The following is a 17,596-nucleotide window of genomic DNA, read 5'->3' on the forward strand; positions in this document are numbered from 1 at the left end:
ACCTCCTCCAGGCACCCCGTGTGCATCCTGCACCCCTCCCCACATGCCTGCTTCCATGTCTGTCACCTCAGCCCCCACCAAATAGTCATATCCTGAAGGATAAAGACCATCCCATTCATTTCTGGAGTTTCAGTGCCTCACACAGCACCTGCACATACAGCAACCAATCAATCATCTGCTGAATAAAAGGAGCAAAAATCCAGAATATAGGAAAGTCATTGTTAAGAACAACAACCAAAAAAAAAAAAAAAAAAAAAAAAAAAAATCAAGGAAAGGCATGCTCAGAAAAGTGAGACTGATCTAAAATATGTACAGAACAAAGGAATATCTGAATTCTAATTGTTGCTAGCAAGTGTTCCCTGAAAGCAGAAAAAGTAAATATTTTAAAAATAAACCTGAAGATTACAACTCAGCAATGATCAGTAGATCTGCCTGGTCGAGAGTCCCACAGAATCAGCTGATAAAGCCCCAGCAGTTTCCCAAGAATACTTGGGAAAACTTAAGGGCCGAGCACATGAACTCCAGAGACAGTCTCTCAGCTACACCGTTTGGATCCCAGCTCTCCCACTTACCAGGTATGGAATCTGAGCCAGGTCCTTAACCTCCCCTTGTCTCAGTTTCCCTATCTGCAAATAGGGGATAAGAATATTCGTCTACCCTGTTGGATTATGTTGAGGGATAAATTCATTCACAACATATGTTATGCACTTACACTTAGCTCTATTGTTTTTATAATCTGTAACCAAATCAGGCTAGCCCGTATTATGTCCAAACCTATAGCCTTGCCATACGAGTCCTAATAAATAGCAAACTGTGTAAAATACCAAATGATTAAAACAGATCTCCAAATCTAAAAGTGGTTGGAGAAAATTTTTACTTCAAAGGCTACTGAGTCATAGGCAGAAAAAAAATGTAATTAAAGTCAATTAAAGCCAAAAGTCAACCTTCTAGGCTGAAGGTCCTCTCTGTAAACACATCTATTCCTAAATTGCTTCTACCTATTACACAAAACTCAGAAAGGTTCTTCTAATAATTCCAGAGAGGCAGGCAGCCTGGAATTCTCTAAAACATACCTAGAAGTTATCCTAGCTCCCGGATCTTTAAAGAGTAGCTACCAGGGCACCGTACCCCAGCTGCACACCAGACTAATTGGCTCAGTTCACAAACTGTGGGTTGCTGTCACTTTAATGGGTGCCACAGGACAAACCAGGAGCCCCTGTGTACCCATGCTGAAAATACAACCTCTTTTTTCTTTTTTTCAGCTGATGTGTATCAGCACACTCAATTAGGTTAAGTTGTGTAAGGTTTAATAAAGAGATTATTTACAAAGATGTGGTCAGGGTATAAAGAAACCATGAGAGATAGCACAGTCCTTCAGAACGTAATCACTCCCAGTCCCAAAAAGACAGGAGAGGAAGTGATTCCTGGAATCCAGAAAAAGAAAGTCCTATAAGACCACCATTAGAGAGGATGTGACCTAGGATCAAGGATGTAGCTGGCCTGAGGTCACCCTGGAGGGGAGGAAGCCAAGAGAATAAATGCCCTCTCTCCCCACTCATTTCCTCTCTTCCAGTTTCTTGCCCAGGCTCCCCATTGGCCAAACCCAACAGGAAACCGGCAGGCAAGGGAGCCTGTTGACATAATGTGTATTGGTCAGCCTTCCAAGTAGACAGCAGGATGGAGAGCAGAGAGAAAGGAGTAAACAGAATCAGTAAAAAGAAAGCACACGGCCACAATAACGTGGGTAAAAATATTTTAGAAGATGAACAAGAAGATCTTCTACTGTGGTTGGGAAGGTAGGATTGTGTCAACATTTACTATAATCTAAGGAGCAATGGAAAATTGGCTGGAAGAAAACTCAAGAACCTTAAGAACTAATGCTGTTCATTGCAAGTGTGTGCACAAGTCACTTCTCTGGATCCTCCCTTCTTCGTGGGACTGGGTGACTACTAAGATTCCTTCCAGCTGAAGATCTCCATGATTTCTTTAAATAAGCTTTACTGATACGCAGGAGCTTTCTGACAATGTCTGTCATGTATGATAGACCCATGATGACTTTCTGTTCACTCCACACCCTTTTCTACAGTGCCCTTCAGGACACAACCCTGACGCTTTCTCTTAACTCACAGCCCCTGCCATCACTGAGCTTCTCCTATAGTAGCCTCTAAAACACATGCATGTCTCTTACCGATTGCACTCCCATTCCGTGAAGTTACAAAGGAGAGAAGGACATCACGCAGGCCGTCTCCATTCACATCAGCCAATTCCAATGGAGACAGGTCCCCACCTGATAAACACATAAAAAACAAATAAAGTCCTGAGTTAAGTTACCACAGAACAGTGTTCTGCTCCAGTTTAGAAAGGGAACAGACACTGCCAGCACCTTCACAAAAACCAGGCAGACTCCTGGTTCCTAGATAAGATAGAGTATACACAATTCCGCCTATTCCTCTAAATATACCTAAACTCCCTGTGCATTACAGAGAACACAAATGTAAGAAGACGCTAAGGTGGGGAGAAGGTAGGTTGGCTAGGGATTGAGAAGCCCAAGGAATGACAAGGTGATGACCCCCCCACCCTGGGTTTTCTTTTGGCCTCCCATGTCCCAGACAAGGTGCTGCATAAGCCAGCAACCCAGAAATGCCAACAGGTGCAGACAAAAAAGGCCCAAGAAAAGCTGACTCCTCTAGCTGAAGGTCCAAGAAAGGAACAGCATAGCAAGACAGAAAAAGTTTTAGATCATAAATGTTCTACTCCAACCAAATGCCACACAGAGAGAACTGTGACCCTAGCCCCACAACAAAGCCTAAATGGGAGCCTAGATTTCCACCTTTGCCCAGCTACAGAAGGTACCCCTTCATCTCCCAACCAAGGTCATGTCAGAGAAGGCCAGGTGGGGAGCCAGGACTTTCCTCCCCACCTAGGGTCTTCCACATACCAGGGAAGCCTACAGTTCTACCCGACCCGGCATTAATGAGGCAGACCCCCACCCCTGCCAGAGTGGTGTCAGCTGAGGCCTAGCAGGGAGACTGGACTTCCAGCCTGGGCAGCGACAAGGTAGACAGTGCTGTGCTGCCCCTTGACAGTGTAGAATCAGAGGATGTCTGCCAAATATGGAGAGAACCCAATGCATGGCTGGTGGAAGTGTAAACTGGTAAAACCACCATGGAAAATGATTTAACATAAACTACTAGGCTGGCACATGCCCACACCATATGACCTAGCAATATCAGTCATAAGTTAATGGCCGAGAGAAACTCTTAAATATTGTATCAGGAAAAATGCACAGGAATCTTCCTAGCGACAATAATGATTTTTTAAAAAACAGAAGCCACCAAAACGTTCATCAACAGTAAAACGGAGCAATAAACCATGGGCTCTCCACACAATGGGAAATGAGACAGTGGAAAACATGAATAAGCTCTAGTTACACAGCATCAATACCAATGTCTATAAAATGCTTTTATGAACATGCTAAAAACAAGTCACAGAAGACTGCTTAATTACATTTATATAAAATTCAAAATAGGCAAAATTCTTTTACCATGTGGTGAAATTTTAATAAAAAGTATAATGACTCGGGGCGCCTGGGTGGCTCAGTGGATTAAAGCCTCTGCCTTCGTCTCGGGTCATGATCTTAGGGTCCCGGGATCGAGTCCTGCATCGGGCTCTCCGCTCAGCAGGGAGCCTGTTTCCCTTCCTCTCTCTCTCTCTGCCTGCCTCTCTGCCTGCTTGTGATCTCTGTCAGATAAATAAAATCTTAAAAAAAAAAAAAAAGTATAATGACTCAAAACTCAGGATGGTAGAACTCTTTGGCAGGAAGAGGTAGCTTTGGTAAGGAGAGACACATGGGGGTTTCGATGGTCTTTATAATATCCTATTTCTTTCTTTTTTTTTTTTTAAGATTTATTTATTTTATTTTTATTTTTATTTTTTTTAAAGATTTTATTTATTTATTTGACAGAGAGAAATCACAAGTAGGCAGAGAGGCAGGCAGAGAGAGAGGAGGAAGCAGGCTCCCTGCTGAGCAGAGAGCCCGATGTGGGGCTTGAACCCAGGACCTGGGATCATGACCTGAGCCGAAGGCAGCGGCTTAACCCACTGAGCCACCCAGGCGCCCCAGATTTATTTATTTTAGAGACTGACAGGGGGAGAGAGAGCAGGAGTGGTAGGGGCAGGGGTAGAGGGAGAGGGAGGGAGAGAATTCTCAAGCAGACACCCTGCTAAGCATGGAGCCCAACACAGGGCTTGATCCCAGGACCTTGAGATTATGACTGAGCTGAAATCAAGAGCCTGATCCTTAACCGACTGAGGCACCCAGGCACCTCAATGTCCGATTTCTTAAAGTCGGTGGGTACACCAACAACCTGTTCCTAGTCTTTATACCATATACAAATATTATAAGAGCTCACTTAGAACCATCAAAAAAGGGGGGCACGTGGGTAGTTTAGTCAGCTAAGTATCTGCCTTTGGCTCAGGTCATGATCCCAGGGTCCTGGGATTGAGTCCCACATTGAGCCCCTTGTCAGGCTCCCTGCCCAGTGGGAGCCTGCTTCTCCCTCTCTTCCCCACTCATGCTCTCTCTCCCTATCTCTGCTCCCTCTCGCAAATAAATAAATAAAATCTTCAAAAAAAAAAAAAATAGAACCATCAAAAAACGAAGTGAGAGATCTCTTATGTGGTGGGAACACACCGTAAATCACATCTTCTCAGTTTTGCCTTGAGAGAGACAGTAACAGTGAGATCACAGAACTGATCCGAAGCTGAATCAGCTGGGATCAGTGACTTGCCAAAGGTAAATACATCTAGATCAAGATGGTGTAGGGATCTGGGAGGAAAAACTTCTCCTCTACCCTCTTAGGGTTTCTAGCTGGGACTGAGTAACAGGAGAGATAACGAGATAACTGATTAATAAGAGAGATTAAGAAGAGGAAAGGACTCAAATTTATTTAATAAGATTCCCCATGTCCATGGGAGCCCTCACAGGAACATAAAGGCCTGGAGCAGAAGTGGTGAGGCCTCAGGGCTTCTGTACTCATTGAACAAAGAGCCCTGAACAGCCCTGGAAGGGGAACGAACATGGATCCAGAGACTACAGGAAGGTAGTTATTTTAACAAGGTCTGTTTGTACAGACTCCCTTCGGCCCCAACTCCCCGTCTCTGTTGATGAGAATGTTTCTTTCCTCCTGGTACTGGGAGGGCATCTTGTACATGGGCGTTTCATATCCTGCCTTCCAGGAAAAATTAGAGGTCAAGGTCAGAGTGCTGTTCTTGGCATCTGTTGTTATTCATGTGCCTTCGGTTCAAAATAAACAATATGCCAAAGCGACATTATTTTGGGGTGGTGTGTTCTGAACCCCTTCGCCCCCATGAACTTGACAAAACACAAGACTGCTCAGCACTCACAGCTGAGATGTAACCCCCATTGCTGACCCAGAGCAAGCCGTTTTAAAGAAACCTGCTCCAGAATGAGACACAATAGCTAGAATCACTCAGATGGTACCTCCCCAACCATTAGGACCAAGAAAGAAAACTTACTGCAAGAAAGCAAGTTGATTTTACTTGAAATTATTTTAAAATTCAAACCAGGTCGGCTCCTATAATCAACAAATGCCTGAGGGTCCTACAAAAGCCCCGGCCTCTGGTCTGGCCAGGCCCTAAACCTTACTCTTCTTGGTCAACAGCCTGACCTACAGCTTTGTTCTCTCCTCATACTGTGTTGGCTGCACTGCAGGGACCCAGGAAACCAATACTCTGTCCTCTCTGCATCTAATTAAGGCCAACGCCAACAGAAACACAACAGGGAAGTAATCTTCTCGAGATGTATCAATCTATCTTTTTGTTTTATTTCCAATCTTAACCTCCTAACCACCTCCACACACGGGGAGAGAGATGCTATAGGATACACATTTATTTGTAGTAGGACCTGGAGGGAATTTTCAACGTAACCAGAAATTTTACAGAATTACAGGTAATCATGAAATTTTACAGAATTGGAGCAAGAAATCCTACAACTCACCTCCCTGGGGGCCCAGGTGGCGGCTCCAAGTGCTGTGCAGATCTCTGGGGGGACAGGGGATCAGAAAAGCACATACAAGCACCAGGATCATGGAGATGACCAAAGTTAGCAGAAAGACAGAGGTGCGCACGTAAGACACGATGGAAGAGGTTGCCTTCTGCTCCAGGCCCCCAAGGGGCTCTGAGGTGTATCCCTCTGTGGCCACCTCTGAAAGATGTGGCTTTGCAGCCCCCACAGCTTCAGCATCTGAGTCAGGCTCTGGCACTTCTCCCAGAGGGCTCTTCCCATTTTTGACCCCTCCATTCTTCTGCTGCAAGTTGAGAACAAGATCGTCCTCGCTCTCGTCACTATCCGCCTGTGTGAGGGGGTCATACTCCCCTAGGTCTGGGCTCTTCTTCCCTGAAACACAGAAAGACAGAGCGTCAGGGCAAACTAGGAAGGAGAAACCCTTACCAACTGCATGGCAACTGTGAACACCTAAAAGAAAACACAGAAAACAAAACCAATTACGTTTACAAGTTTAGAACTTGATGGCTATCTGTAAGGAGAAGAATGGGAGGGAAATGAAAATCAGTGTTCTAGAATTACTGCTTTCATGAGCTTAAGAAAATTGGAAAGGAAACAGAGAAAGTGGTAAATTTCAAATACCTTTTTTATTATTATTATTTTAAAAGACTTTATTTATTTATTTGAGAAAGACAGCACAACAAGGGGAGAGGCAAAGGAGAGAGAGAAGCAGGCTCCCCGAGAAGCAGGGAGCCAGATGCCAGGCTTGATCCTAGGACCCTGAGATCATGACCTGAGCTGAAGGCAGGTATAACTGACTGAGCCACCCAGGCGCCCCTCAAATACCTTTTTAGTTTGGGAAAAAAACAAAAACCAAAAACCAAAAACACTCTCTTAATTTCTCTGAATCAGAAGACATGGCTCTTGTATCAACCTCCCATATGCCTAATTTGCATATTCCCTTTGATTTTCTTAAATCTGTGGTGTTTCAATCTTTCCTGGAACTTGCCTAAACTTTAGAATAGTTCTCTGTACACTGCTTCTCACAGTCAGATATTTGCAGCTTCCCACTTGTCTCCATGGAAACAACTTGGGAAGTTGAACACTAAATGTCACCTGGAGACGTCTTACTAAAAACTCACTTCTGAGCTGAGCTTCCTACGATTAATTCCCATGCCCTGACAGCACATGTTTCAGTAAACAGTGTTTATGCTTAAAAACGCTATTCTGAGCAAGTGTTCTAGGAGGGGAGGGACCAAACAAGAATGCAGAGGTACAGGACCTGACCCAAAGCTGGCTTACACAACAAGCACCCTGTTTTTACTTAGACACTACATTTATTTGGGGTGGGGGAAAGGGGAAAATTACAGAGCTTAAGCACACCTCCTCCCAAGTCACTCCTTGGCCCCGGCTGCCAAGCACTGAACAATTTTATGCCTGTTGTTCATGCTATAACCAAGTAAAAACCAAGAAAAAATTTCTCATTTTGGAAGTTACATGGTACGCTGTACTAATATAAACTCTATGGTTAAATCTTTTATTAAGAAGAGATATAAAAAAGAAGATGCAGCCCAGCCAATTAAAAAGAAGAAAGAAGAATTCTTGATGTAAATCTCTGCCTCTGGTCACTGTTATGTTGATGATATCACTTCATGTTTTATGTCTTGTTTACTCAAGACATAAAATGAAGCAATAAAACACTATATGGAAACTAATATGGGAAATACAATCTTTAGTGTAAAGCTTGGTGCTTGGTACATAGAAAGTCAATAAATATTTGATTAAAAATAAACATTACACAGAAATATTTTATAACATTAAATATTTTACAAAGAAAACCCACAGAAGATACTGAGCAAACTGACCTTCTATTAACTAGAAACTTCTATGTTATTTTCACTTTCAAAGCTTTTCATTTTATCCAACAAATACTGGATTTTATTTTTAAAGGCACAAATTATAAGAATTATTAAGAACTGAATTCAAAATAGTATACTCTTCCAGTAATTAGAACACACCATTCCCTAACTGTCCCATATAACTTTAGTTATAATAATTTTAAAACACAACCATAGGCTGCTGCAACAATATTAATTCTAAAACTTTTTAAAGTTTTTTTTAAAAAAGAATATACCTGATGGGATTAAAAATGTGTTATATACATCCAGTGGAATATGACCAAGCCTTAAAAAGTAAAGAAATTTAACACATGCCACAAGACATTATGCTAAGTGAAATAAGCCAATAAGAAAAGGACAAATACTGCATGATTCGTACATGAGGTATCTATCCAGAGTAGTCAAATTCACAGAAACAAAGTAGAATGTGGTCTCTGGGGCCTGGGGGTGAGGGTAAATGGGGAGTTGCTAATATTTGATGGGCACAGGTTTCGCTCACTATCCCAAAGTAGAGGGTTCCTATCGAACTCCTTGTAAGCTAAAATAGCATAAAGCAAAGAAGCAAATACCATTAATTTACAAGGAAAAACTTTTGAGCTTTCCCAGACCCAAGCAATAACTTCTCCTAGGCTTTTCTGAAAACTCAGGATACATCTTGCTAAAAGATGCACAAAATAAGTGCAGATCAAGCAGAGATGCTTGCAGACACAATTCAAGGCTCTGAAGGCTTGAGGCTGAGATGCTGAGTGTGGCCCCTGGGGGAAGGAGCTGGGCAGGGGCCCCCTCACTGCTGAGGGTGGGGCTGAGCACCGCTGCTACAATGACTTGCTGCAGAACAAACCCTGAGTACTGTTTTCATACTGTTTTCGCTTTGTTGTTGTTGCTGCTTTTTATTTTTATTTTTTTTTGCTGTTTTTGCCTTTTGCCTTTTTTCATAAAAAAAGGAATCCTCTTTGGATTTCTCTAGGTTAGCAAAAACAGGTAGGTCTTTCATAAAAGCAAAATGACATGATGCAAAGTATCAAAAAACGGGTCTCAGCTTTGCAAGATGAGAAAGTTCTGGAGATTGGCTGCACAACACTGTGAATATACTTAACAATACTAAACTCTGTATTTAAAAATAATTAAGATCATAAATTTTATGTGTATTTTACAATTTTAATATGTTTAAATTAAAAAAAAAAGAATATCTGACAAAGAGGAAAACATAGATGGCAGCCCCAAATCTCAGGGTAGGAGGAGATTTTAAAGATCACATAATCAAACACCTACCAAGCAGTCACTTAGCATGAGGGAATTCATGGCTCTCCAATCCAGAAAGCAGTTCCACACACTGATTCAAGAATTTATTTCTGGGCATTTGCCAATCATCAGTCCTGGTTCTAATATCTGGGACCCCTCTTCCACATGCAAATCCTTCAAAACTTGAAAATACCAATCATGATAAACATAAGCTATGGTATTTAAGAATTTAAGTCTTTACAAGCTGACAGTCAAATCTTGGCTCTATCCCTTATTAGCCATGTGACCTTGATTAAATTTCTTAGCTTTACTAAGCCTTATTCTTCCCATTTCTGAAATGGTAATTATTTTTCTACCTCATATGACTGTTTTTAAGAATTAAATAAGACAACATATGCAAGGCCTTCAGTGTCTGGCTTACTGTGGCATTTGATAAATGTCAGCTTCTAGGAGACCTGGGTGGCCCAGTCAGCTGAGTGACTGACTCTTGACTTTAGCTCAGGTCATGATCTCAGGGTCCTAAGATCCAGACCCGTATCCAGCTGAGCATAGAGCAGTGCTTGGGATTTGATCTCTCCCTCCCCTTCTGCCCCTCCCATCCTCCTGCTCATGCTCTCTCTCTCAAATTAAACCAACAAACAAATTTCAGCTTCTATTATTATTGTTGGCACTATTCCTCCCAACCGCCCACCCCATCTTCTCTTCTCCAGGTTAAATGTCTCCACCTCTTTCAACTCATTACTTGAGGACGCATTGTTTCACATATCCACAACATCCTGTTCACTCTTTTCTGGACACAATGTGATATGTCAGTGCTTCTTAAAGTATGGTTCTCGGAACTGGTTCTGATCCCCAGGGTGCAGCTTGACCAGAGCAGCTTGCCCTCCCTAGTACAGAGGGTACACTACAATTCAATTACTGTAACCTAAGACATCCCCAGCTTTCTTGGCAGTCACATCACGCAACTGATTAAACTCAAACTCCCAAGTATCTTCTACATACCCTCAAGCCGTCTTATATAATAATACAACTGGATCTTTAGCATCAAGTGAAAAATTCACCATTGATACTTAAATTTAATCTTGCTAGTCAGCTGTCACCTTGCAACAAACATACCAGCCTAAAATAATCAAAGTAAAATCATTACTAAAATACTGGCCAACAAAACAGTTTAAAGGAAATGCATTTTTATATCACACACCATCATAGGTAGAGAACTTGGCTGCATGTGCTACAGAAACTAGTAAAATCTTTACTAAATCTAATTTTTAGTAAAATCTTTACTAAAAATAATTTGCAGGGCACCAGGGTGTCTCAGGCAGTCAAGTGCCTAATTCTTGATTTTGTCTCAGTTCATGATCTCAGAGGTCTTGTGATCCAGCCCCACATTGGGCTCCGTGCCCAGCAGGCAGTCTTCTTGAAATTCTCTCCCTTTCCCTCTGCCATCTCAACTTTAAAATAAATGAATCTTTAAAAAAATAAAAGATTATATGCTTCCAGTAGATAATGGCAAAGGAATACATTTCTGTCAGTATCCTTCCTAAAAACTGGGGAGGGAAGGTAATAAAAATAGGGGGGAAAAAAAAAGAGCCATACCCCCAAACTACAATTTATGAAAAATCCCCAAATGCAACAAAACTTGTATCCAATCAAGGAAGCACAGTAAGAGTGGGCACATGGTCTCAGGTCTCCAAAAAGGAGCACAGTTCACAGAGTTAATAATGACAACAACGACGACAGCGATGATGGTAACAGGAAAGTACTCAGTACCTACTATTTTGGGCACCAGGCTAAGCACTTACATGTTAATTCATTTAATACTCATAACAACCCTGTAACTCCACTGTATCAAAAAGAAAATGAAAACATAGAGAGGTGAGTTGCATAAGATCACAGAACTAGGAAGAAAAAGAGCCAGGATTCAAACCCAGGCAATTTGATTACAGTCCATGATCCTAACCAATAAATTATACTACCTCTCTTGTACCACGGTTATACAGCCAAAGCACTTATCTCTTTCTCAGAAGGATGAAGTCTGGCGTCCCAAAGGCATCAATGACTCCCCCTCAACACCACAGAGACAAAGGGGAGATAAGATGAAATGAGAAAGGCTTTACAAAAAACAGGCTGTCGGTTTGACGGTTTGACGGGTAAGGAAACAGCTGCGATCAATCAGTCGTGAAGAGAGGGATTATTCTCCTATTTATTTATTTTTTTTTAACAGGCTGGGTCCCATTAGATTAAATTCTAGCTTCTCACTGCCCTTGCTCACTGGCCAGGCCCCAGCCTCTGCCTGCCTGTCAGCCAAAAGCTAGCTGTAAAACAACTGACCATTAACTATGATTTATAATCAGAAAGAAGCCATCCATGAGTACTCGTTCTGTAAGCCACTACAGAGTTGTGCAGATATCCAAGAAAGACGCTGCAACAGAACATAGCAAGCAAAATCTGCCAAGGAGCCAACGCTGGGCAAGTGATGCCACAACACGGAAGGAATAAGGAACAGACGCTTCACTATGGAATCCAAGAAAGGAAAGGAAACAGTCTTCTCTGAAATAAGGGCTCACAGAAAGAAACAGAATATTTCTAAGAAGAAATGACAACTCAATAGGGAAGATGAGAAGTAAACAAGCAGGGCTCAGAAAAACAATGGAAGAAAATAATAAAACAATTTTAGAAAAGATACCCTTAGAGGGATGAGCAAAGAGAGCAGACGTGCCTGCAGAGTCAGAAACAGAAAGGGCAGGCTGGTGAAGAACCGAGAAAAATAAAATGGAAACAATAGCTGGCAGTTCCAAGCCCCTCCTCTCTGTGCACTCTTCCAAACCCTTTTACTGTCTTATCTCCAGAAATCTGTATAACAACTCTTGGAGATAGATATACTATTATCTCCATTTTCAGGATGAGGTTTCAAGTTCAAGTAACTGGCCCAGAGTCAAACAGCAAATAAGCAGCAGGGCAAGGATTCAAATCCAGACATTATGGCTTTGAAGGAAGCGCCCGGACTATCTGTGTGTCTCCCCCTGAAAAGATTAAGGCTTTAAAAAAAAAGACTAGAAAAGCAAGGACAGAGAGAGCAAAGGTGATGCAATATATGTGGAACTGAAGAGAACAGAAAGGAAATGGCATCAAAAACAGTAACTTTAGAAGACATACCAAAAAAGCTCCCGTAATAGAGCAAGACCTGAGAGAGGGAGTACACGGAGTCCCAAGAAAAACTGCTACAGAATAATCAATATTGAAACATAGCACAGTAGAAGTGCTGAACTTCAAGTACAAAAAAAGAATCATATGAATCATGGAGCAGCCGGGTGAGGGAAGAATCAAATCATTAAGGATGGAAACAACAATCAGGCTAACTTCTCTGTGGTAACATGTATTATTAAAAGATAGTATTTTTTTTAAAAGATAGTATATATTTTTTTAAAAGATAGTATATTTTTGACATTACAGAGACAAACCTCAGCTTAATTACTGCAGACTGTGAGCTTTGATCAGACAACTCCCAAGTAAATAGTTTTGCTATCTATTCACGGAAAGAGAAGGGATTCTGTGCCCAAAGTTACAATCGTGCTAAGGAGCTGGACATCGAATCCAGGCTCCAGAGCACAGAGCACTTAGCACTCTTTTCTCTGCTAATTTCAGCCACCACTCACATTTTTAACCAATGCAAGGTTTTCAAAGAATAAAGGAGAGGATGCTGATTTCATAATACATGAATATAAATGAGCTTTCCACAACTCACTTTTCCTCCTAGATAGACTGAATGCCAGTCAAACAGCATTCCCACCATGGTACAAAAGAAAACAGGAAGAAGATGCAACTGTATCATCCCCAGACACCTTCAGGAAAACATACTATAATATACACTATTCTGTGATAGGTACTATATTTTACATAGACTATACCATACATTCTATAGCAACTAAAGATAAATAATCCACCTTATGGATTAGATTATCCAGGGGCATATAATGATTCCAAATTACACAAACTAAAACAAATCATTACAGTAACATTGTGCTCTGATAGTTCCTTCAGTGTTTGACCTTCAAACTTTAAAATGGACTAAAAAAAATATATGTACTTAAGATAAGTTGTTCTCCAGGCTGTTTTATGAATGTCATATGTCCTTCTGTTACTAATTAACCTCACTATATGTATGGGAGCCAAATATCCTCCCATCTTGAGCTTAGTGGAAGGGGATGGGACTCTGAAACAGACTCCAAGAAACGGCTCTTTCTTCACAAGGCTGATGACATCTGTCATTAGCTTATGATTGCATCAGGCCTTCCTTCAGGTATCACATTTGTAAATGGGCATGGTGCTAATGAAAATGATAATAAGAGTAGTAAGAGCTAAAGCTGAATAATTAACATGTGTCAAAGGTAAATAAATCTCTTCAGTACATCCATTTCTTCTACTGAACCAAATAATCCCATAAGGTAGATATGTAGCAGCGTGTGTGGCATATAGTGAATGTTCCATAATAACGGTACTGTTACATGTGAAGAAACTAACACTTAAAGAGGTTAAGTAACTAATCTGGTGAAGACCAGATTGGAACCCAAGGCTGTCTTGTGTTCTTAGTCACCATTCTCGTCACATAGAAATAGTGAGGATGTCATGGTGGTGATCATTTTGCAATATATACAAATATCATTATATGGTACACCTAAAATTAATAGGATATATCAATTAGACTTCAATTAAAAAAGAGAGAGGACGTTCAATAAAGTAACATAACATGGTAGCCTACACAGGACAGCAGCCGCACAGTCCCAAGGACAGGGTATCCCAAAAAGAGCTCTGGGAAAGCAACTTCTACCTAATACAAAGGCTAAAAATTGTTATTTAGGCCAGTGGGGAGAAAGGGCAAAAGAGAGACAAGCAAAAGGATAAAAAACAAACAACGACAAAAAATCATAACCTGCGTCACAGAGAAGAACACATCGCCATTGTTTCTGGGCCCTAAAAAGTATCAAACATACCTGTCCAAACACAGGCCCAAGGACCAGACTGTACTTTCCCTATCCTGCCAGCTGACCAAGTTTCTGCAACTGGATACCTCAGGGAGTAATAATGACACAGGGTAGGATGTGAGAATGCAAAAGAGCTCGAGTTTCTAAAGCGATTTTCGTGATTTTCTCCTTAGAGAAGTGCAATTATCTATGCTGGGGTGGGATGGGGAAGAAAAGGAATCTAAAAGAGAAAAGAAACAAAGCTAAATATGTCTGCACCTCATTACCCCCAGGGAGGAAATCATCCTACACAAAGGACAAAGGATAATCCTGCAGGTAAAGGGATACATCCCCCACTTCATTATTACATACACATTTCAAGATAGATATTTTCAATGTTTCTTCCAAAGTTCTCAGGAGCCAAGGGGGGGTGGGGGGAGTGGAAACAAACCTCTGAGGTCATTAAGTCTGGGGACAGAATTGCAAATTCATACCCAACCCAGTGTCATCCACGGCACAATGCAGGAGACTGGAAACTCCTTGAGAATAAGGTCCCTGTGATCCCCTTGCAGCACGTTGATGGATATCCACCAGACACCCAACTAGCCCTTTCTAATGATGCCAGTAAAAGCAACTGTTTTTCCACCAACACCTGCTTTTCCCACTATCACCTTAAATTATCAGCAAATAAATGTTTATAGCTTAAGGTTTAAAACTTATTTAGGTAGAACCATAAAATTCTTAGAAGCCCTAACGTTTAAGATTTCTTTGGGCAGAATAAATATACTTTTTATTAAAATCGCAAGTTTGTAGCAGCACCGTCTCATTCTGGAGGTTTAAGAGAAAATTTAAAAAAAAGAGAGAGAGAGCGAGCAAGCTTGGAGCTGCTGCCCAAAGTACTGAATTAGCTCAACTTGTCATCACAAGAGCTTCCCTAAAGAATATTCCACAATTTACGTGCAATTTGCAAGTGCCGAATCATTTCCCTCCTAAATGCTTAGCCTCGACAGCCAAAGGCTGAACAAGCGGAATCAAAAGCCCAAGATTCTAAAGACCCCGACGTTGTAGTCCAGGTTTTTCCCGTAGGGTCTGCGCGGCCTTGGACAAGTCAATGAGCCAAATAAGTCTCGTTTTCCTCTTCTGTAAACTAGAAGGGGTATGCACCTGTCCCACCTACCTCACGGCTGCGTCAGTGTCGTTAAGTGGAGGGGCTGCTCCAGAGGGTGGCCCGCTTCCTGCCGCCCCTATCCCCCTTGTCCCCCCTCGTCCCCAGGGCCAGCTCAAGATAGAAGGAGCCCGGATCTGGCGGTACGTGGTCCGCGGCTCCTCAGCAAAGGATGCGCCCCTCACTAGCCCTCCCCTTGGGATGGCGACGACGAGCGCTCTGACAGTCACCCCCGCAGCGGCCCCCGCCCGCTCCCGGCCACGAGCCCCGCGTGCCCCCGGCAGTCCTTCCCTGGATTCTCCCAGGCTCGCCCCGCGCCCGCGACCCCCGACCGGCCGTGCGCCCCTCTCGCCCCCTGGTGGCGACAGACCCCAGCCCGCCGGAGCTGCACGGGCTCGCCTCGGGGCTCCTGCAGCTACGCCGCCAGGCCTCTGCCCGCTTCGCCCCCATAGCCTCGCCTCCTAGTCTCCCCAGGCCCCGCAGAGGCGGCGGTGGTCGCAAGGCTGCGACTCCTTACCGGGGAGCTTGAGCGCCCTGGATAGCACAGTCGCCATGGCGGAGGCCCCGGTGCGCGTGCGCGCGCCCGCGTCCTGCCGGGAAGAGTAGTTCACAGCGGGCGGCGCGCGGGGCTGGGACCTGGGAAGGTGGGAGCGGCGCGGCGGAGAGGGGCGGGGGAGAGGCGGGGGTTACGGCCCCCGCGCGCGCGTGCACACCGCTGCTGGCTCTGCCACCGGCCGCTTCGAGCCGGACCCCTCACCTGGCAAGTCCCTTCCTCACTCGAGTCTCACTTTCTTGCTCCGCGAAACGGGGAAATGGAAACTGCCCCCGAGGCTTGCTGTGGTAACGAAAGCAGATAGCAGGTATTACGGGAAGCGCCGGTTGTGAAATGAGCATGGGCTTTGCAGGCAGACGGACGGGATTTGAACCCTGCCTGCATCCCTCACTCGCTGGGCCATCTTGGGCAAGTCCCTTGGTGTGACTAAGCTTCAGCCTCATTTTTAAAATGGAGACACTACCTCATTCACGGGCTTACTGTGACAATTAAATAAACTGTTTACGACACCCTGCAGCAGGTACCTAGTAAGTGTGTTTCTCTATGTTTCTCAGTAAAGGGCGAGGCTTCCTAGAGCTCTAACCCTCGTCTTGGGTTTCCAGTTCTTAACAGCTATCTCCTGCCACTCTACCCTGCGGCTTCTAGCTTGAAGGCTCTAGGAACAGGAACTGACCTGCTTCTTACCCACTGGCACCAAGAGATCAGCATTTTAGTGCAGGAATGCTAAAGATGTTATCTATCTTAGAGTTGGGACGGGTCTTAGAGGCCATGTAGTCCACCCGCCCTGTCAGAGAAGAGAAAACGGAGGTTCAGAAGGATGATGTGACTTCTTTCTGTCATACAAAAGCTCTAAGATACCTCTCTTTCGGACCCCGCCTCATTCCCCTGAGAAATCTTCAGCAAGACTACCCTGAGGCTGTAATCCAAGAGACTCCTAACAGCCATCCCATCACCCTCTTCCCCATGAAAAAAAAATATCCCTGGACTCTGACAGGGCACAGAGTCTGGAGACAGGCCACTGAGCTCAAATCTGACTCCACCATTTCCTAGCTGTCAGATCTAAGGCGACTTGCTTAATCTCTCTCTGCCTCAATTTTCATCTACAGAATGGGTTGAAATAGTTCCTATTCCACAGCCTTGTCCTGGGAATTAAATGGACACATGCAAAGCACTTAGAAGGTGCTTGTCACTTAGTACGGGTTTTATAAGTGTTAGCTCTTCTTTTTATTAGTAATTCATTCATTTTGACAATTTAATAATTTAATAACAAATAATACATTTCATAATAATGGATTTGTAATTTATTCATTTATCCCTTTAACGTTCTATAATACCCAGAATTTTTACTGTTTGCCACCTCTCTGGAGGTATGATTAAAAACCATATTTTACAGGGCACCTGGGTGGCTCAGTGGGTTAAAGCCTCTGCCTTTGGCTCAGGTCATGATCTCAGGGTCCTGGGATCCAGCCCCGCATCGGGCTCTCTGCTCAACAGGGAGCCTGCTTCCTCCTCTCTCTCTCTGCCTACTGCTCTGCCTACTTGTGATCTCTTGTCTGTCAAATAAATAAATAAAATCTTAAAAAAAAAAAAACCATATTTTACATTTATGTAGGTCATCTCCAAGGAGCAGCACTACAAGTCACAGTAAGTCAGTAGTGGCTTGCCTGATAATCGGATTAGCTAATTGGAACACATTCTTGAAATAATGAAGACTGAGGAAAACAACTTTAAAGTGAGCAGGATGTAGGATAG

At 43.2% G+C, this 17,596-nt stretch overlaps 1 protein-coding gene across 2 annotated transcripts in view; it reads right to left on the reverse strand.

The window, feature by feature from the left end:
* FAM234B (family with sequence similarity 234 member B) overlaps nt 1-15,970 on the reverse strand; it is a 34,494-nt gene extending 18,524 nt beyond the window's left edge. Inside the window, exons 1-3 of one of the 2 annotated variants that reach the window (XM_047741885.1) lie at nt 15,809-15,970; nt 6,020-6,418; nt 2,189-2,287 (exon numbers count right to left, since the gene is read on the reverse strand). In XM_047741885.1, the coding sequence (XP_047597841.1) occupies nt 2,189-2,287; nt 6,020-6,418; nt 15,809-15,845 (535 nt within the window). In that variant the 5' untranslated portion in view covers nt 15,846-15,970. The remainder of the gene's footprint in view (nt 1-2,188; nt 2,288-6,019; nt 6,419-15,808) is intronic. The other variant, XM_047741886.1, reaches the window with a different exon arrangement.
* Between the last annotated feature and the right edge of the window lie 1,626 nt (nt 15,971-17,596).

This window comes from Lutra lutra, chromosome 8 (genome assembly GCF_902655055.1).
Source record: "Lutra lutra chromosome 8, mLutLut1.2, whole genome shotgun sequence".
Classification (NCBI taxonomy): Eukaryota; Metazoa; Chordata; class Mammalia; order Carnivora; family Mustelidae; genus Lutra; species Lutra lutra.